Below are 19,901 nucleotides of genomic sequence, written 5' to 3'. Positions count from 1 at the left end.
CCATTCCCATTCCTGCTTTTCCAGCCATTCCCATTCCTGCTTTTCCAGCCATTCCCATTCCCATTCCTGCTTTTCCAGCCATTCCCATTCCCATTCCTGCTTTTCCAGCCATTCCCATTCCCATTCCTGCTTTTCCAGCCATTCCCATTCCTATCCCTGCTTTTCCAGCCATTCCCATTCCTATCCCTGCTTTTCCAGCCATTCCCATTCCCATTCCTGCTTTTCCAGCCATTCCCATTCCTATCCCTGCTTTTCCAGCCATTCCCATTCCCAGCTGCCCCTGGACTCAGCCCCCTGTTCTCCCAGGAATTATCCACGGAGTTGGAATTCCCAAGAACTGCGCTCGTCCCAACTCCGGAATTTGGGAATTATCCAGGGCTGCTCCTCACTTCCTCTCGGTTCTCCAACATCCTAGAGCCAGAGCCCAGCGGGAAACATCTGGGGAAAAAAAAGGGATTTAGAGAAATCCTTTCTGTGGGGTTTCCACGGATTCTGCACCCCCAGAATTCTGGGAATTTTGGGAATACTGGAAGTCCCCGGAATGTGGGGAAAGCCTCAATTTAAGGTGCTCTGGGATTCCCAGTTTGGGGTTATTTTCCTCAAATTCGGGATTCTCCAAGGCTCTGCTGCCTCTCACCTGCCTTGGGGTTCAAGGAGAGAATTCCCGGGAAATTCCTCATTTCCAGGGAAATTCCTGCCAGGGAAAGCGCTCATTCTTATCTCGGGCTCCTTATCTTTTATCCTAATCCATCCCTGAAAGCCTTTCCCAACCCTCTGGAACAGCAGGAATCCTCATTCCCATCCATGGAAAACCCTCCAGAGCCAGAAAAACGGGAATGAATCCCAGTTATTCCCGATTTTCCCTGTGGTGGGCGAATTCCTGAGGATGTCCATAAATCCCGTTTACTCCCTATTCTCTTTGGACACACCTAAACACCGGAAATGGTTTTTCCCAGGATTTTTTTTCAGGATCTTGTGCCTTCCAGGGAAGGAAAGGATTCCTCGTCCCACCCCGTTCCCCGCTCCCGGGGATGTCCCGCAGCACCACGAGTCCCAAAACCCCGGGAAAAGCAGGAAAAACGGGAGCGAGCCCCAATGATTCCTTTCCCGGGCTCGGAAACAGCCCCGCTTTTCCTCGCGGGGCTGTTTCGCCTCTCCAGGGAAGGAAAAGATTCCCCGGGGCGGGATCGGAGCCGGGCCCGAGCCCGGGCCGAGCTCCGGGCGCTGAGGGCGAGCCCCGGGCCGGCCCCGCCGGGAGAGGCCGCGCACCGGCGGTGAGGCCCAGCCCAGCGCCGCCGCCTCCCCCCGGGGGTTTGGGGACACCGGGACCCCCCGAGGGGAGCCGGGGACCCCCCAGATCTGCGCCCTCCCTCAGGGCCCCCTCACCTCGCACAGCCCGCGGCCCCTTTAAGCGGCGGCGGCCGCGCGCGGTTTTATAGCGCGGGCGGTGCCGGAACTTCCGGTGCGCGGCATGCTGGGAGTTGTAGTCCGGACGCCGCTGTAGTCCCGGGCGCCACCCCTGCCCTGGGACAGGGAGGGGCTGGAGCGCGTGGGAGAGCTGGGAATGTTTGAGCTGGAGAAAAAAGGGATCGGGAGGGACCTTATGGCTCTCCGCAAGTCCCTGAGGGGGGGCAGCTGTGGGGGTCAGGCTCTGCTTCCAGGGGACGGGGAAGGAGGAAAGGGAATGGCCTCAGGCTGGGCATCAGCTGGAATCTCCCCGTGGAAATGGGGATACAGCCCTGGCACAGCTGCCCAGGGCGGTGCTGGAGTCCCCATCCCCAAAGGAATGGTTGCGATCTTGGAGGCCTTTTCCAGCCTGAGTGATTCCAAGATTCCCCAAATAAGATTATTTGTGGAGGCCATAAACGGGACCCTTCCCTGGGAGCTGGCCCAGGCTGGGCACAGCCCACTGGAGGTGCCACTTGGGGCTCTGACCTGAGGGATGAGGCGCTTTTGCCTCACGGCTTGAACTCGAAGAGCCGCGAGGACTTTCCCACCGTTAATGACTCTTAATTATTTAATTAGCAAGGAGCGGAACGGAGAGGCCTGACCATCCCGGACTACACCTCCTATCAAGCCCCGCGAGCGCGGCAGACTACACCTCCCATCACACCTCGCGCGCACGCGGGGCCGCCGTTCTCCACGGACTACACCTCCCGTCACACCCCGCGCCCCACAACGGAACGCATTGCGGCTCGGCGGCGGCGCGGTGAGGGTAGGGAGGGATTTGGGGTGCAGGGATGGTCAGAAAAAGGGTGGGAGAAGCGTGAGGGGGGATTTGGGGATCAGTGTAGGGCTGGATTTTGGGTGATGGGGGGTCGGTGATGGGTTTTGATTTGTGAGGGGAAAACGGGGATTTGTGAGGGGAAAACTGGGATTTCTGAGGGAAGAGTGGGATTTGTGAGGGGGAAAAACTGGGATTTCTGAGGGAAGAAGAGGGAATTTGTGAGGGAAAAGTGGCATTTGTGAGGGGAAAAAAGTGGGACTCGTGAAGGAAAAAACTGTGATTTGTGGAGGAAAAAGGGGATTTGTGAGGAGGAAAGTGGTGTCTGTGAGGGGGAAACTGGGATTTGTGAGGGGAAAAGAGGGAATTTGTGAGGAAAAAGTGGCATTTATGAGGGGAAACCTGGGATTTGTGAGGGGAAAAACTGGGATTTGTGAGGGGAAAAACAACTGGGATTTGTGAGGGAAAAGTGGCATTTATGAAGGGAAACCTGGGATTTGTGAGGGGAAAAGAGGGAATTTGTGAGGGGAAAAACGGGATTTGTGAGGGGAAAAGCGGGATTTATGAGGGGAAAAGCGAGATTTTTGAGGGAAAAAACGGGATTTGTGAGGGGAAAAGCGAGATTTTTGAGGGAAAAAACGGGATTTGTGAGGGGAAAAGCGGGATTTGTGAGGGGAAAAGCGGGATTTGTGAGGGGAAAAGCGGGATTTATGAGGGGAAAAGCGGGATTTATGAGGGGAAAAGCGGGATTTATGAGGGGAAAAGCGGGATTTGTGAGGGGAAAAGCGGGATTTGTGAGGGGAAAAGCGGGATTTTGGGGGCCGGGGCTTTGCAAGCCCCTGGCGTGAGGGGAAGGGTCTCGGTGCGGGAGCGGGAATCGGGCGGAGCGGGGAGGGACAAGCGACAGCTTTTGGCGGGAAGCTGGAAAAATCCCGGGAATCCGGGAATTTGGGGCGGAGCTGGGCTCGGGAGTGTGCTGGGAAGGGAGGAGGAGATGTTTTGGGGGAGTCCTGCTGGAATTTTGGGAGCTGGGGGAGCCAGAGCTCTGGGAGTTTTGGGAGCTGGGGAACGATTTCGGGATCCCAGCGGGATTTGTGTGCCTGGAGGAGGAGCTGGGAAAGCTTTTCCCAGGAAGAAGTGGGTGTGGAGCCGGGGATCTTCCGTGGGGGAGTTTTGGGTGGGAGAAAAGGGGAATTCTCCCTGGAATGTGGATGGGGGGGATGCCAGGGATGGGTTTGGAAGCAGCTCTGTGTGTTCCTGTAAAACAGAGGGGTCCCTGGATAAAAATTGGGATTCTGGTGGGGTAACTCTGGGGTTTGCTGTGAAAGAGGCTGGAAATGTGGGAAAAGAATAGGGATAAATCCCAAAATTCCTCCAGAAATTGAGAGGGGAGGGTCGGGCTCCTGGAATCCACGGAATTCAGCTGGGGCTGCTCCAGAAAAATGCCAAAAAAACACCTGGGAATGGGCTTGGAATGCAGGCCTTGGGAATTCCTTGTGGGAATCTGGGAAAAATAGATCCCAAAAATGTTCAGAACCCAGGCTTTCCCCATCTCTGGATCCGGAGTTTTTCCAGCCTGGAATCCAGGGATTTCCTGGCTCTGAATCCAGAGTTTTCCCAGCCAGCACTGGATGGAATTTCAGGAATTTTTGATTCCCTAAACAGCTGTGGGAGGAAGAGCTGGGTAAATATCCCAGAGTATCCGTGATCCAGCAAGGGAATGACCATGGAGAGGTTGGGATCTGGGAATGTGACCTGGGATTAATTGGGATTATCAACTGATGGAATTTGAGTTCATGTAAACCCCTGGAGTTCACAGAAATCCCAGTTTTCCCAAGGATTTCCCATCCCAGGGAAAATTCCAGTGCTCTCAAGGAGCTCCAGCAGGGCAGGGAGAGAAAATCCTGGAAATTCCCAGTATGCCAGGGTGGGAATATCCCATTCCCACCTGGAAACGCATCCTGGAGGGATTCCCCCCTCAACCCCAGCGTGGATCCAAGGAAGGGAGCACAGTCCCACCTGGATCAGGCCGAGCACCCCGAGCTGTGCATCCCGGCATTCCCGCCGTCCCTGTGGCGCCACATCCCGGATTTCCCCCCGTGTCTCCCCCTGCAGCAGCCCGGGAAAGCGGAGAAGCTGGCCAGCACAATGGGAAAAAAGCAGAACAAGAAAAAGGTGGAAGAGGTGCTGGAGGAGGAGGAGGAGGAGTACGTGGTGGAAAAGGTCCTGGACCGGCGCGTGGTCAAGGGGAAGGTGGAATATCTGCTCAAGTGGAAGGGCTTCTCCGAGTGAGTCGTTCCCGCCGGATCCGCCGCTGCAGCGGGAGCAGGGGGCGTCCCGCGGGTTGCTCCTGCCAGGGAGGGAGGGGAGAAGGGGGAAATCCCGGTGTTCCCACAGAAATCCTGCTGTCCCCAAGGGTTTCCCGCCCCAGGGAGGGCAGGGAGAAAAAACTGTGGGAAATCCCAGTGTTCCCGAAGAACTCCAGCAGGGCGGGGAGAGAAAATCCTGGATGGGAAAGTGCCAGTGTTCCCAAGGATTTCCCGTCCCAGGGAGAGAAAATCCTGGAAAATCCCAGTGTTCCCAAGGAAAATCCCAGTGTTCCCAAGGATTTCCCATCCTTGGCAGGGAGGGAGAGAAGATCCTGGAAAATGCCAGTGTTCCCAAAGAACTCCAGCAGGGCAGGGAGAGAAAATCCTGGATGGGAAAAATCTCAGTGTTCCCAAGGAAAATCCCAGTGCTCCCAAGGAGCTCCAGCAGGGCAGAGAGAGAAAATCCTGGAAAATCCCACTGTGCCAGGGTGGGAATATCCCATTCCCACCTGGAAAAGATCCTGGAGGGATTTCCCCCCTTCAATCCCAGTGTGGGATCCAGGGAATTCTCTCTTGAGAAGGGAATTTCTTCCCTTTCCTCCAAGCTCTGAATCCAGAGTTTTCCCAGCCAGCGCTGGATGGATTTTCAGGAATTTTTGGTTCCCTAAACAGCTGTGCAAGCTGAGAAAAACTCAGGGATGAAGAGCTGGATAAACATCCCAGAGTATCCATGATCCAGCAACGGGAATGTCCATGGGGAGGTCGGGATCTGGGAATTGGATCCAGCATTCCCACCTGGATCAGCCCAAACGTCCCAAATCCCACATCCCAGCACACTCTGATGCCACATCCGGGATTTTCTGGGCTAGAAAACTGGGAAAAACGAGGGATTTGTGTTTGCTGGCAGCGAGGACAACACCTGGGAGCCCGAGGAGAACCTGGATTGCCCGGATCTGATCGCGGAATTCCTGCAATCCCAGAAAACCGCCCACGAGAGCGAGAAATCCGAGGGCAGCAAGCGCAAGGCCGAGTCGGACACGGAGGACAAAGGGGAGGAGAGCAAACCAAAGAAAAAGAAGGAAGAGGTGAGGCTGGAGTGGGATCCTGGGAAAAGGATTCCGGGGAAAATCGCTGGAAAAGCCAATTTTTGGTCCCTGGAAAAGCCATTCCAAGGGGTTTTTTCAAGGAATGGGAGGCTGGAGGTTTGGAAGGAGGAAGGAGGGGGTGGCTGAGCTTGGCTTGGCTTGGCGAGTTTCCCAGCCTGGTTTTCCAGTCTGGTCCCAGTCTGTTCCCTGCCCTATCCCAGTTTAACCAGTTAGTTCCCTGTGTCCTGTCCTTCCATCCCTTATCCCAGTCCCTCTCCAGCTCTCCCTGGGTCCTTCCCTTCTCCATCTGAACATTCCCAGCTCTCCTGGAGCCCTGGGAACATCCCCACGTCCCTGGAATTCCAGCCTGGTCCCCCCTGCCCATCCCAGAGCCGGGAATGTCACTCTGGGAATTCACAAATGGAATTTTCTCCTTTTTTCCCCTTTTGCAGTCGGAGAAACCGCGAGGATTCGCCCGAGGCTTCGAGCCGGAGCGAATCATCGGAGCCACGGATTCCAGCGGGGAGCTGATGTTCCTGATGAAGTGGTGAGGGCTTCGGGGGGCTGCCACCTCTTCCCTGATTCCCAGGGCATCATCCCAGGGGATCCATCCCATCAGGAACTGTGTGGGATCGGGGACTGTCCCTCTGTGCCGTGTCCACTCCAAGGAGAGGCTGGAGCACGGCCAGGGAAGGGTTTGGAGCTCCAGGAGCGCCTGAGGGAGCGGGAATGTTTGTCCTGGAGAAAAGAGGGATCAGGAGGGACCTTCTGAGGGCCCTGACAGGAGGGGACATCAGGCTCTGATCCCAGGGAAGGGTCAGGGTTAGGGTGTGGGACATCCTGAGCCCCTCAGGAATTCCAGTGCCCTTCTGGTCTCCAGTTTTTCCCATTCCTCCTTCTTCCCCCTCCCTGACTCCCCTTTCCTCTCGCACCCGAAGAGGAACTCGGATGAGGCCGGCCTGGTGCCCACCAAGGGTCAGGGTCAGGGTTAGGATTTGGGGTCAGGGGTTAGGGATTTGGGTTAGGGTCAGGGCTTAGGGTTCCCTGGGACATCCAGGGAATTCCATTCTCCTGCTGCTCCCCCGTTCCTCACTCCCTGAGTCCCTGTCCTCTCCCCTGCAGGAAGAACTCGGATGAGGCCAGTCTGGGTCAGGTTTAGGGTCAGGTTTAGGGTTAGGGGTCAGGGTTAGGGGTCGGGTTTAGGGATCTGTGGGACATCCAGAGCCCCTCAGGAACTCCGTTCCCCTGCTTTCCCCCTCGCTGAGTCCCCGTCCTCTCCCCGCAGGAAGAACTCGGACGACGCCGACCTGGGTTAGGGTTAGGGGTTAAGGTCAGGGTTCAGGGTTAGGGTCAGGGTTTAGGGTCAGGGTTCGGGGTTAGGGTCAGGGTTTAGGGTCGGGGTTAGGGGTCTGTGGGACATCCAGAGCCCCTCAGGAACTCTGTTTCCCTGCTTTCCCCCTCGCTGAGTCCCCGTCCTCTCCCCGCAGGAAGAACTCGGACGACGCCGACCTGGGTTAGGGTTAGGGGTTAAGGTCAGGGTTCAGGGTTAGGGTCAGGGTTTAGGGTCAGGGTTCAGGGTTAGGGTCAGGGTTTAGGGTCGGGGTTAGGGGTCTGTGGGACATCCAGAGCCCCTCAGGAACTCCGTTCCCCTGCTTTCCCCCTCGCTGAGTCCCCGTCCTCTCCCCGCAGGAAGAACTCGGACGAGGCCGACCTGGTGCCCGCCAAGGAAGCCAACATCAAGTGCCCGCAGGTGGTGATCTCGTTCTACGAGGAGAGGTTGACATGGCACTCCTACCCCTCAGAGGACGATGACAAGAAAGAGGACAAGAACTAAGCCCTGGTGGCCCCCGCTCCGGGCAGCTTTGGGGTTTTTTTTGGGAAGACGATCCGAACTTTTGTGGGGTGTGAGCAAAGGAGGGGTTTGGAGGTGCCCTTGGAAGAGCCCCCCCAGCCCAGTTTCTGTGCCCTGCAGCCACTCCTCTGCTCCCTGCCGTGTCCAGATTCCGAGCAGGATCCCATGGAATTCCAGATTCCACCGGGGAGGGGGGGAGGGAGAATCAAGGGGGATTTGGAAAGCTTGGGACGGGGTGGGAATTCGGGGTGGGGAGGGGTCTCAAAGCAATGGGAGCGGAAGCAAAGCCCCTTCCATGAAGGACTCTCCGGGATGGCCGGGCTGGGGATTGGGACTGGGACTGGGATTGGGATTGGGAATGCAGATGGATCCTGCTTCCCCTCCAAAGCCCATCCCACAGCCCCCAGCCTGGTTCCCAATAGTGTTAACTCTGCATTTTTAAGGCGTAGCATGTGTGTAGGTCTTTTGATTCGGATTTCTATTTTCCTTTTATCTTCCTTTTTTGTTTCTTTTCTCCTTAATTTTCTTTTTTTTTTTTTTTCTTGGCTATTTCCTGGTGTTATCCTTTGGGAAGGAAGGGAGGGATTTTGGGGGGAATTCAATCACTTTTAATCAAGGAAGGAAATAATGTCTGGTGATGACATTCCCAGATTCTTTCCATATTTTTGGGGTTGCTTTTTTTAAAAAAAAGAACCTGAATTCCGTTTTTTTTCTTAAAAAAAAACTGAATTCAGCAAAGAAAATCAATGGATAAAAAAAATTAAGGGAGAAAGGGAGAAGTTCCCAGAATTGCTGCCAGAACTGGGACAGAGACACTGAAACTGTGAATGTCCAAAATCTCCAGAGCTAATCCTCGAGCGATTTTTAGGGGCAATTTTTGGGGAAAAGGGGGAGGGAATTTTTGGGGTGGGAGGGGACGAAGGGGAGACTTTGTGAAAATGCAACTTTGTGATTCTGTATCGTCCTGCAGCAGAACTGCCACTCCTGACACGTGCATTGTATGGGGGGGTGAATTTTAACCCTTTTATTGCCTTTTTAACCCTTTTTTTTTTTCCGTTCTAAGGTGCTATTTCTCCAAATTGGGGGGAGGGGGGGGAAAATCCCCAAAAAAAAGAGATTTCCTGAATTTCTGACCACTCATTCTTTTTCCCACTCTGGATTTTCCTGCCCAGCCAGCAGGAAGGGAATGTGGGAAGGAGAGGAACCAAGAGCAGCACAAGGAAAAATCCAGTCAATCCCAATTTCCCCCACAGCGAGGCTGGGAGCTGCTTTCCCAGCACCTCGTGGGGGTGGTTTTTGATTTTTGAATTCAGATTTACTTCCCGAATCCTGAACTATTTAAGTGACTCCAGGGGTGGGATCTGGACGTGCATTGTACAAACCTTTTTTATGAGCATGTGTTTGGGTTCCTGTGCAAAAATCCGTGTGCAAATGTAAAAGTTCGTGTTTGGATTTTAACTTCATACCGAGCTCTGTCCAGTTTTTATTTTGGTTTTTTTTGTTTTGTTTTGATTTTTTTTTTTGTCTCAATAAAATTTTAGATTTATAATCCTGATTTTTAATTTTTTTAAAAAAATTTTTTTTTACTCTTTTTTTAATCTTTTCTTTACCTTGCTCCCTTTCCTCCAGTGATGAGTGACCAGGTAGAGCAGGACACGGAGGGAAGGTGAGCCCTGAGCCAGGTTAGAGCTCTGGAGAAGGTGGCAGCAGGTTCTGGAGCAGGTTCTGGGTTTGTTTTGGCCTCCAGCTGCAGAAGAGAGGCTCAGCCAGAGCCCTGAGCCTGCACTGGGAGCGTGGAGGGAGCTCCCAGCACCTGAGGTGGGTAAGTGACCTCTGGTTCCCTTCTCGCGCAGTGCTGGGGGGCTCGGAAGGGGCTCTGAGGGGAGAGGTGTGGGGAGGGGGCATGGAGCTGGCTCCTGTGCCTGCAGGGGAGGGGGCCTGGGGGAGGAGGAAGGCTCGAGGAGGAGGAGGATGGTGGTTCCTGGAGGAGGAGGAGGAGGAGGAAGGCTCTTGAAGGAGGAGGAAGGCGGTTCCTGGAGGAGGAGGAGGAGGAAGGCTCGAGAAGGAGGAGGATGGTGGTTCCTGGAGGAGGAAGGTTATTGGAGGAGGAGGAGGAGGAAGGTTCTTGGAGGAGGAGGATGATGGTTCCTGGAGGAGGAAGATGGCGGTTCCTGCAGGATGAGGAGGGGAATGGTTCTTGGATGAGGATAATGGCTCCTGGAGGAGGAGGAGGGGTCTCGGAGGATGATGATGGCTCTTGGATGAGGATGGTGGTTCCTGGAGGAAGACGAATGTTCTTGGAGAAGGATGGTTCTGGAGGAGGATGATGGATCCTGGAGGAGGAAGATGGCTCCTGGAGGAGGTTGAGGGCTCTCAGAGAAAGATGATGATTCCTGGAGGAAGATGATGGTTTTTGGAGGAAGAGGATGGCTCCTGGAGGAGGACAGAAGCTGGAGGGTGGCTCCCAGGAGGAGCAGTGGATCCCTTCCCCAGGAGCTGCCTGCACCACCGCAGGGAATCCTTGTGGGATTTGCAGCAGCTGGGATCCCCCCAACCCTCAGGAATGTCTGCAATCAGCAGCCAGGAGAGCGGGGAGCACCCTGGAGCCAGGGAGGAGCTGATGTGGATTTTTGTTTTACTCCTTCTCCTTTTCCTATTTCTTCTTCTCCTTCTTCTCCTTCTTCTCCATCCCCTGCAGGGCTGGAACAGCTCCCTCCCTCCAGGCTGGATCTGGAGCTGCTGTGATGGCAGAAAATCCCCAAATTCCCACCATTTCACCCCCAAACCCCCTCAAATCCCAAATAAAAGCCCTGGAGCCGAGGCTGGTACAGTGAATAAGCCATTTTTATTTTTTTGTCCTGTGCTCACAACAATCTCTCTTCTCTCCCTGACAGGTCACAGATCATTCAAATCAAAAAAAGTTTCTAAGAGGAAACAAAAAAAAATAATTTAAAACACACGCACAGGGCTCTCTCCATTCCAACCTCCCCACATCCCAACTTGTGCTTCATTCCCAGGAAGCCGGAGGGGGCTTGAGGCTCCCGTCCGGCCAATCCCAGCTCCAAGCATTCCCAAAAAAACCTGGAAAACATTCCCACAAACCCACACACATCTTGCCAGCGGGCCTTCCCTGCTGCTTTCCCAGGTGGAAGGACCACCCTGGAATCCTCCTCGGATCCCGTGCACAGGACTGGCTCGGAAAAGCCGTTATTTTCATTTTCTTTGATTTTTTTGAGCTTTTTTTTTCCTTTTTTTTTTTTTTTTTTTCATTTCTATTTTTTTTTTCTGGTTGCTGGTAAAGTCAGAACACTCCCAGCTGTGCTATATGGAAATACAGCTCTAGGATGGTCTCCGAGGTGTGGAGACCTGACAGTGATCAAGGCACTACCCCCACCCCCCTCCTGAAAAACAAAGGAAGTCAGACCGACACCTCTAGGGACAGAAGAGAATCCTATAATGTGATCACACGGTTACACGGAATCTTTATGGCAAAGAGAACATTGAGCAGCTTTGAACGTTTGGGCTTCTCCCTTTTTTTTTTTTTGGCTTTTTTTTCTTTTTTTTTTTTTGTAATTTTTTTAGGTTTTTTTTGTTTGTTTGTTTTTTACTCAACACAAGCACTTCTAGACCCTAAAAGGGGGAGGAAAAAAATCAAGGCTGGAACCCCCAGCAAACCCAAGCGTGGTTACAGGACGGGAACCTACAGCTGTTCAATGCTCGAGGTGACACCCCAAGGCTGGGCTTGAGGTTGGCATCGGGGTCCCAGCGCTCCCCTTGTGCTGTTCCTGACCCAAAATTCCTTCCCAGGAGAAGCAGGCGGGGGCCGAGTGCTCGGGAAAGGCTCCAGCTGCTCCTCCCTCCCTTCCTCACCCCAAAGCTCTGCGTGGATCCCCCTCCTTGGCCTTTCTCCCAGGATGGGCTTCTTGCCCTTTGCCCTGGCTCTGAGCTTCCTCAGGCAGGAAAGGGTTAACGGGAGTCGCCCCCTGGCTCCGCTCTTCCTCGGGCTGGAAAGGGTTAATGGAAGTCACGCCACTTTTTGTGTCTCTCCACGTGTGCCCTGGTCTGATCTCCCATCGAGGAAGGAGAAATCTGGAATATCTCACACACACCGATGGCAAAAACGGGGTCGGGATGAAAGGAAAAAAGGAAAAAAACCCAAAAAGAACCAAAAAAAAAAGGGAAAAAAAAGAAGAAAAACAACCAGCTACCTGAAATCACAGAACTTTGGAAGTTCAGAAAAACGTCTCTCCTATAACTTGGTTTGAAGTCCATTCACTTAAATCTCTTTTTTTTTTTCTTGTTTTTTGTTTTTTTCTCTTACTAGTAGTTTTTTTTTTTTTGGGGGTTTTTTTTTTTTTTTTTTTTTTTTTTTTTTTTGTTTTATCCACCTCGTGCCAACCTCCCCAGCAGCGATGCCAGCTCGTCCCTGCTCTCCCAGCACCCCGGGGGTGGCCGGTGGCAGCTGGGCTTGGGCTGGGCTCCGTCCCCCGCTTCGGGACGGCCGCTCCCGCAGAGTCCCCGGCGCGCGCCGCCGGCGCCGCGTGCGGTTCCAGAAGACAGAATCGGATAAGAAGGCATCAAAGTTCCCTCCGCAAGCACTTCCAGGCTCGGCCCTCATCCCAGCTCTCCCTTCCGCCGCCGCCTTCACTTCCTCCTGTCCTTCTGCTTGCGCTCCTGGCGCCGCGGCTGCGGCTCGGCGGGCGCGGGCGCGCGCGGGATCAGCAGCACGCTGCCGTCGCTGCCGTACTGCAGCGCGTACCGGCTGGGCGAGTAGGGCCGGCCCTGCTCGTCCCGCAGCCGCCCGAACACCTCCTGGTACAGGCTCTGCACCTTCTGCTTCATCTGCCGGATGGATTTGAGGAACTCCACCTTCTCCCTGAGCAGTTTGGACTTGTCGCGCTGCAGCTCCTCCACGTCGCGCTCCAGGTTGAGGATGGTGTCCAGTTTCCTCTTGCGGCAGTTCTGGGCGGCCATCTTGTTCTTGCCGCGCCGGCGGATGTCGCGGATGAGGCTGAGCTGGGCCTCGCTCAGCTGGTACTTGGACAGGAGCTCGTTGAACTCCTCCACGGGCAGGTTGATGATCTTGTCGTTGGTGAAGGGGATCTTCATGGCCCTGGCGCGGTGCTCGTCGCGGCTCAGCTGCTTGTCCAGCAGCTCGGACGGTTTCTCCTTGCCGCTCTTCTTGCCGGCGCCGGGCGCTTTGGGCTCCTCGGGGTCCAGGGCGCCCGGGGCCATGTTGTAGGTGTGGTTGTGGCCGACGTGCTCCAGGTAAGGCAGGTAGTGGAGCTGCGCCGGGTCCTGGTAGCTCATGCGGCAGAACTTGCTGTACTCTGGCTGGTAGCCAACCGCCCCTTCCGCTTCCTCAAAGTCCACGTTCTCCGAGTCCGAGCTGTAGCCCACGGCGCCTTCCTCGGAAAACGAGGAGGAGGAGGAGGATGAAGAGGAAGAGGACGATGAGGACGAGGCTTCGGAGCTGCTCAGGGACGCGGGGCTGTGGCCGGAATCCAGGGAAAGACCTGAGTCGGAATCGAACTCCTCTTCCAGCTGCGAGGCCTGCACGGGGTTGAAGCCCTCCTCGATGGCCAAGTCCATCAGGCTGATCTCATCCAGCATGGCCTCGTCCAGCAGCCCTCCCAGGGGGTCGGGCAGCTCGGGCCCGGCCGTCTCGTTACCCGTGCTGTTCATCTGGGGCGGGAAGAAGATCCCGCTCAGGTTGGTGGAGCCGAAGGTGCTGTTGAGGCCGGTGGAGTTGTCGGGCGCCAGCTGCAGCAGGGCCGAGCCGCCCGCCATGGAGGGGCTCTCGATGTCCGAGCTGAAGAGGGAGAAGTCCTGGGAGCAGCTGCCCAGCGAGGCCTGATGCAGGCTGACGTTCTGGTTGATGGGCGTGCCGGGGGCCAGGCTGTAGTTGGACGCCAGGAGGTCCCCGCCGGTGCCACCGTAGAGGCTCTCGGCGCTCGTGCTCGTGTTCACCTCCATGGCCTGCAAGAGAGGCGGGCACAGCTCGCTGGGCAGCCCCGGTGCCAAGGACGCTTCCAGATCCCACTCAGGAGCTCGCAGATGGCACGGGGACGGCGCGGTGTCACCGCACGGGCCAGGACCCAAATTCACACCACCACACCTGGAGGGATGAGCCCTTCCCGCCCCTCCCGGAGCTCACCTGCATCTCCATGATGGACATCAGGTCCTGCCACTGCTGCTCCAGGTCGAAGGGCGACTCGGTCTCGGCCAGCAGAGGGGACAGCAGGCTGGGGGGGCCACCCGGGGCCCGGCTCTGCCCGGGCACGGCTTCGCTCAGGGCGGAGACATCCGCAGCTGGGAACTGAGCACGCCAGGGAATCAGGGCTGGCACCTCGGGGACGCTCAGGGATGCTCGGGGATCAGCAGGGACACTTGGGACGGACACTCAGGGATGCTCAGGGACACTCAGGGATGGACACTCAGACATCCGCAGCTGGGAACTGAGCACGCCAGGGAATCAGGGCTGGCACCTCGGGGACGCTCAGGGATGTTCAGGGATGCTCGGGGATCAGCAGGGACACTCGGGGACACTCAAGGATGGACACTCAGGGATGGACACTCAGGGATGCTCAGGGATGCTCAGGGAAGGATGCTCAGTGACGGATGCTCAGGGATGCAGCCACCCCCCAGCCCAGCGCCCCTCCCGCCCACTTTGCCATGAACTAACGAGGAGCAAAGCCAGGAGGTTTTAATTAACCTCTGCCCCCCCTCCCCGCGTGGTTTCTCAGGGTGCCCGGAGCCTCCTGGAGCAGCCAAACCCAATTTGCTGCTGCAGGAGAAGCACAGGAGGCACAAAAACCCCGGCGAGAGCCTGGGGATCCACCCCACGGGCTCACCTCGGAATTGTCCCCGAAGGGGAAGGTGGCCTCCAGCAGCCTAAGGCACTCCTCCAGGGACAGGGCTGTCTGATCCTCCGCTCCGGGCACCTGGGGGCACAGCAAACACACGGGATGGGAGCTGCGGGCGTGGGGAGCTGCTGCTCAGGAGGAACCAGCTCCCTTCCAGCAGGGCTGGATCACAGCGCATCCGAAAAAGAGCCAGAGCCCCACCCAGTGCTCCTGTGCTGGCTCCATCCTCCCGCTCCGGGCTACGGGAAAGCGCCAGCGCCGCCGCTCCCGGCAGCCTGCTGTCCCCTGCTGTCCCCTGCTGTCCCCTCCGGCCACACGGGCCAGGGGGACTCTGCGGCTGCCCCCGGGGACACGGCCGGCCCTGCCCAAATCCTGCTGCCCACCTGGGCAAACCCTGCTGCTGCTGCTGCTGGAGCAGCCCCCGCGCAGGCACCGGCACAGCCGCAGGCCCGGGAGCGCAGCCCCCAGCCCGGGGCGTTACCTGCGCAGGGAAACTCTCCCCGGTCTCTCCATCAACTAGCGGGATTCTATCCAAGACCTCATTCCCTGCACTCCTCCAGCTGTCCCCGCGCTCCCTCCCATCGCTCAGCTCTTTGTCCACTTCGCTCTCTTTCTGACGGTGGCTGTAGTCAAAAATCTCTCGCCCAGCGCCGAGATCAATATCCTGTCTCCACAGGATGTCAATCAAATCGATGTCCTGCAAGACAGACCACATTTCCTTCAGCCCCCTGGCCTGGGGGGGGTCCCCACCCAGCGGCCCCTCCCCGGGGACCCCCCGCCCGGCCGCGGCGGCCGCCAAGCCCCGCCCTCTCCGCCAGACCACGCCCCCTCCCCGCCGGGATGCGGCGCTCCCGGGCTACGCCCTCTCCGCCGATGGCCCCGCCCCGCCCCGGGCGGTGGCCACGACCAATCAGCGCCAATGGGGGCCGCCGCCCTGACCAATCAGCGCCGGCGGGGGCAGCCGGCTCAGCCAATCAACGCCCGCGCGGCGCCCACCGGGCCGCGCCCCCGCCCTGGCGCAGCGGGGCCGCCCCCCCTCCCCCCGGCCCCGCCCGCACCGCACCGGGAATGGGGAATGGGGGCGGGGAACACCGGGACCCCCGGGCCGCCAGCCGGCACAGCCCGGGGTCACCTTGGCCCCGTCCCCCGGGACACCCCGGCCCGGAGTGCGCGACCCCCGCTGAGCCCCCTGCCCTCCTCCCGCCCGTGCTCCTCGCCCCGGGCACGCCCCGGGCCCGGTAACCGCGGCCAAGTGTAAGGAGATCCCCGGGCCGGGGGGGCCGGCGCTGAGCCCCCGCAGCTCATCACATGCCCCACGTATTTTTATCCTCGTGTTGTGGAAACGGCCCCGGGCACGGAGCCTCCGCCGCCCTCCCCACCCCCAATGCTGCAGAGGGAAGCGCTGGGATTTAATCCCAGCTTTGTCTTTAGCCCCGGCTCAAAATGGGCATTTTTTTATCCGTGGGATAAAAATCAAGTGGATTTCATAATTCCCCTCCCGCCCCGCCCGCTCTCCGGGTGCTGCAACGCCCAAAAAGGAAAGGAAAAAAAAAAAATCCCGCACAGCATTCCCGGAGCGAGTTCCAGCTTCCCAAAATTATTTATATCGCCCGTATTCCCCCGGCAAGGTCGCGCCTGGACCGCGCACAACCCACCGGGAGTCGCAATGTGCCAGGAAAAGTCATGGAAAAATTTCCAGGCCGGCCCCCGGAGCCATCTGCAGCTCCGTCCCCGCCCGGCCCGCGGGGAGAGCCCCGCGGGGCTCCCGCGGCATTCCCGGGGGGAAATCCGCGACCTCCGGGGAGTCGGGGCGAAAAATCGCACCCTAAAACAACCCCAAAATGAAAATGCGGGAGCGGCGAGCTGCGGGGGGAGGAGAGCGGCGGGATGGGGCGAGGGAGAGCCGCGGGAGCCAGACGGGATTTCCTGGAGCCACGGCGGCCTCGGCTCCGGGGAAGCGGGGAAAAAACAGCCCTGGAGGGAGAGGGATGCAGGAAAATCCGGGATCGGGGGGGAATCATGGAAAACAGCCCTGGAGGGAGGGGGATGCAGGAAAATCCGGGATCGGGGGGGAATTAAGGAGAACAGCCCTGGAGGGAGAGGGATGGAGGAAAAGCCGGGATCGGGGGGAATCATGGAAAACAGAGCCCTGAGAGTGACAGGGATGGAGGAAAAGCCGGGATCGGGGGAATTAAGGAGAACAGCCCCGAGAAGGGCCGGGACTGGGCAGGTGGGGCTGCAGATCTCCCCCAGCCGCCCCTCCCTGATTCCAGCCGGGCTCCACTCCCGGCACAGCCAGGCCCGGGGAGGCCTCTGGAAAACGGCGGCTCCCGGCCTCTTTCCCCCAGAATTCCCAAAATCTGAGCCCGGTTTCCCTGCCGAAAGCTCCTCAGAGCCAGCAATCCCAGACTCGGGAAGGGCGGCGGAGCCTTCCAGGAGTGACCTTGCACAAGGAAGCACCCACCCGATCCCACCCCGAGGCTGGGAATCCGGGAATCGCCTCCCTGGGAATCCCTAGGACCAGCAGAGGCGGGACCTTCGGCCTCGTGTCCCTCTGGCACCTCCAAGGTCGAGCTGCCAGCCCAGAGCGGGGCTTTCCCCCGGGAACAGGCAGGGAAATCGGGATGACACTCCCAGGGCCTGCTCCATCAGCTCTGTCTCTGCGGCGATCACAGCACTCCCCGCAGCCTGACCCCGATCCTGATCCCAATCCAATCCCAATCCTGATCCCCATCCCGATCCTGATCTCAGTCCTGATCCCCATCCCGATCCTGACCCCAGTCCTGACCCCAGTCCTGATCCTGATCCCAATCCAATCCCAGTCCTGATCCCCATCCTGATCCTGATTCCGATCCCAATCCCAATCCTGATCCCGACCCCAATCCTGACCCCAATCCCAATCCCTGCTGCAGCACATGCCAGCGGCTCCCGGTGTCCTGCAGGACCTGGGCACACGGATCAGCACTGACACCCCATTCCCTGACCCTGGAAGGACCTGAGGCTGGGAATTACCACTGACACCCCCATTCCATAGACCTGGAAGCACCCGAGGCCATGGATCAGCCCCACGGAACCCAGGATGTGCCACAGGCACAGCAGCAGCTCCCAGGGCCTGGAATGGCATCCCAGCCTGCCCAAAGGTCCTGGCCCAAGCAGGAAAACCAAACCCCTCCCAGCCCTGCTCTGCCCAGCCGGCTGGGAAGGAAAACTGAGCCAGGAAAGGAATTCTGGGCAGGAAAACTGAGTGAGGAACTGAATTCTGGGGAAGAAAATTGAGTGAGGAGCAGGCTCCTGGGGAGGGACACTGAGTGAGGAGCAGGCTCCTGGCCGGGCTCCAGCCCAGCAGCCCAACCACCTGCTCCACACCTGGGCCAGGGCTCTTTCCCAACACCCCTGTTTATTTCCCAGCCGGATTGCTGGCTTTCCCAATCCCCAGAGTCACGAGGGCCCCAGCTCCTTCCCCCTCCTTTCACTGCTCCTCTGGAGCCAGAAGAGAGCAGACCAAAAGGGAAAACCAGCCCGGAATCATCCCGGGAGCGCCGAAACCCAGCCCCGCTCCGGGATTGCGCCATCCCCGAGCGCCAAACGCGGCGACGCCCCAACCCCTCGCTCGGAACACCCCAAACCCCCTCTTTCCTACCTCCTTGGTGAGATCCCCGTTGACAGGCGCCGCCACGGCTCCCAAATCCTCCAGCTCTTCCCCAAAGCCCTGCTCGGCTCCGCTCTCCCTCTCGCCGCCGGCGCCGCCGTCCTGCAGGCCGCCGGCGGCGCCGGGCTGCGCGCCCTCGGCGTCGCGGTGCACCAGCCAGGCGCTGAGCTCGGTGCTGGGCACGCGCAGCCGGTCCAGGGCGCGCACCTGGCTCAGCAGGCGGCGGGCGCTGAAGTAGGAGTCCAGCTCGACGCTCTTGGGGTGGATGCCATAGCCGCCCAAGGTGCTGCGCAGGTGGTGGAACTGGGTCTGCGTGTAGGCCGAGCTCTGGCCCAGGATGATCTCCCGCAGCGGCGGCAGCTGCGAGCTCAGGTAGCTGTCCACGTCCACGCGCACGCCGATCAGGCTCAGCAGGATGGTGAACTGGATCAGGCCTTCCGTGAAGTACTTCTTCAGGGAGAGCATCTCTGCGGCAGGGAGAGACGGGAAAGTTTGAAAAATGAAGGAGGGAAAAGAAGGGGTGAGGGTGGGGGTGGACAGAGAGGAGATGCAGGGGGAAATTAAAAAACAAATGAAGATAAACAAGGATTGAGGGTGGGGATGGACAGCCAGGAGCTGGCAGAGGGAAATTTAAAAAAAAAGAGAAGAAATGCAAGGATTGAGGGTGGGGATGGACAGCAAGAAGCTGGCAGAGAGAAAATTTAAAAAAAGAAGGAAAATAAGGATTGAGGGTGGGGATGGACAGCGAGGAGCTGCAGGGGGAAAAATTAAAAAAAAAAAAAGAAGGAAAATAAGGATTGAGGGTGGGGATGGACAACAAGAAGCTGGCAGAGGGAAAATTAAAAAAAGTGAAGAAAAATAAGGATTGAGGGTGGGGATGGACAACAAGGAGCTAGAGGGGCAAAAAATTTAAAAACAAATTAAGAAAAGCAAGGATTGAGGTTGAAGATGGACAGTGAGGAGCTGGCAGGGGGAAAAATTAAAAAAGAAATGTTGATAAACAAGGATTGAGGCTGGGGATGGACAGGCAGGAGCTGGCAGGGGGTGAAGCCTCCACACAACAGGTTGAGTGGGTTTGGCTCTGCTCTGCCCCACTTTCAAACAATCGTTTCTGCCCTTGGGGACAGAGCTAAAGCCAGCAGAAAAGTTTAAAGAACGCTCGAAAGGTTGTTAGTTCAACGAGGCTTGGTTTTCCTCTGAAAAGTCAGGAAATCGGCGCGTGGAGAAGTGGAGAAAATCAAAGTTTCAGCCCGGGAACTCTCCCCGCAGCTCCACCCTCGCCTTCCCTTTTGTTTTTATCCCGCAGAGCACGCGGAATTCCGGGCTCCGTGTGACTTACTGTCCCAGCTCTCCTCGTGCAGCGCCTCCGTGTCCCCCGCAGCTCCCTCGGGACCCCGCGGCTCCCCCGGCTCCTCTCGCGCTGCCGACGCTTTTCCCAGGAGCCTTCTATGAGTCAAAGGTCCCGAGCATGGGAAGGTCCAAAGACTCCAACGCTCGCGGCCGCGATTTCATCAGCAGCTGAAATGTAACCAGAGAGCAAACACGGTAACAGCGGGGCACCACCCCGCTCGCACGGCGCCCTCCCCCCGCCAAAACCGGCCAGTTCCGCCGCAATTCCCGGTGTCCCGGCCGAGTTACCTTCGGCGGCAGCGCTGCTTCCCCGGCCCCAGCTATTCTTAGGCCGGTGCGTCAACTTCCCGCTGCCCGCGGGAATCCGGCCGCCCGTCCCCGCTCAGCCCGGCTTCCAGCCGGCCCGGGGCTCTCGCACGAACACCGGGAGCGCTCCCGGGCCCGCCCCGCTCCGCTCCCGCCGCCCCCAGCGCGCCGGGGCGGCTCCCGCGGAGCGGAGCGCTGAGCTGCGGGTGCCCGAGGAGGTTTGGGGGTCCCCGATTTTGGGGGGGGTCCCCGATTTTGGG

The 19,901-nt window shown here is 58.0% G+C and overlaps 3 protein-coding genes across 4 annotated transcripts in view; 1 reads left to right on the top strand and 2 right to left on the bottom strand.

The window, feature by feature from the left end:
• The window catches only part of SNX11 (sorting nexin 11), a 5,605-nt gene extending 4,198 nt beyond the window's left edge, over window positions 1-1,407 (bottom strand). The window contains exon 1 of the mRNA XM_041473875.1: window positions 1,387-1,407. The gene's annotated coding sequence lies outside the window, so the exon portion shown is untranslated. The remainder of the gene's footprint in view (window positions 1-1,386) is intronic.
• A 2,914-nt stretch (window positions 1,408-4,321) lies between these two features.
• Window positions 4,322-9,019, top strand: CBX1 (chromobox 1). The gene is made up of 4 exons (XM_041473867.1): window positions 4,322-4,512; window positions 5,441-5,618; window positions 6,071-6,165; window positions 7,308-9,019. Exons 1-4 carry the CDS (start codon window positions 4,373-4,375, stop codon window positions 7,450-7,452), a joined length of 558 nt encoding a protein of 185 aa, XP_041329801.1. The 5' UTR covers window positions 4,322-4,372; the 3' UTR covers window positions 7,453-9,019.
• A 2,768-nt stretch (window positions 9,020-11,787) lies between these two features.
• NFE2L1 (nuclear factor, erythroid 2 like 1) lies at window positions 11,788-19,456 on the bottom strand. Of its 2 annotated transcripts, none has more exons than XM_041473850.1 (6): window positions 19,325-19,456; window positions 17,977-18,452; window positions 14,818-15,033; window positions 14,325-14,414; window positions 13,628-13,789; window positions 11,788-13,449 (listed from the first exon to the last, which is right to left on the bottom strand). In XM_041473850.1, exons 2-6 carry the CDS (start codon window positions 18,448-18,450, stop codon window positions 12,115-12,117), a joined length of 2,277 nt encoding a protein of 758 aa, XP_041329784.1. In that variant the 5' UTR covers window positions 18,451-18,452; window positions 19,325-19,456; the 3' UTR covers window positions 11,788-12,114. The 2 variants fall into 2 exon arrangements, with proteins under 2 accessions (XP_041329784.1, XP_041329785.1); XM_041473851.1 differs by having other exon boundaries at window positions 14,875-15,033.
• Between the last annotated feature and the right edge of the window lie 445 nt (window positions 19,457-19,901).

Source organism: Pyrgilauda ruficollis, unplaced genomic scaffold (genome assembly GCF_017590135.1).
Source record: "Pyrgilauda ruficollis isolate IOZ18807 unplaced genomic scaffold, ASM1759013v1 scaffold304, whole genome shotgun sequence".
NCBI classification, from domain to species: Eukaryota; Metazoa; Chordata; class Aves; order Passeriformes; family Passeridae; genus Pyrgilauda; species Pyrgilauda ruficollis.
Note: the sequence above shows the minus strand (reverse complement) of the source record. Positions and strands in the feature narration are given on the sequence as shown.

What these genes read in the sequence shown, in the direction of transcription:
- CBX1 (XM_041473867.1), top strand. Translation starts at nt 4,373, where the DNA reads ATGGGAAAAAAGCAGAACAAGAAAAAGGTGGAAGAGGTGCTGGAGGAG. An exon ending in CAAAGAAAAAGAAGGAAGAG is followed by an intron (nt 5,619 to 6,070) that starts GTGAGGCTGGAG and finishes CCCCTTTTGCAG; the next exon opens with TCGGAGAAACCGCGAGGATT. An exon ending in CTGATGTTCCTGATGAAGTG is followed by an intron (nt 6,166 to 7,307) that starts GTGAGGGCTTCG and finishes CTCTCCCCGCAG; the next exon opens with GAAGAACTCGGACGAGGCCG.
- NFE2L1 (XM_041473850.1), bottom strand. Translation starts at nt 18,450, where the DNA reads ATGCTCTCCCTGAAGAAGTACTTCACGGAAGGCCTGATCCAGTTCACC. An exon ending in ACGGGGATCTCACCAAGGAG is followed by an intron (nt 15,034 to 17,976) that starts GTAGGAAAGAGG and finishes TCTGTCTTGCAG; the next exon opens with GACATCGATTTGATTGACAT. An exon ending in TGTCCATCATGGAGATGCAG is followed by an intron (nt 13,450 to 13,627) that starts GTGAGCTCCGGG and finishes CCTCTCTTGCAG; the next exon opens with GCCATGGAGGTGAACACGAG.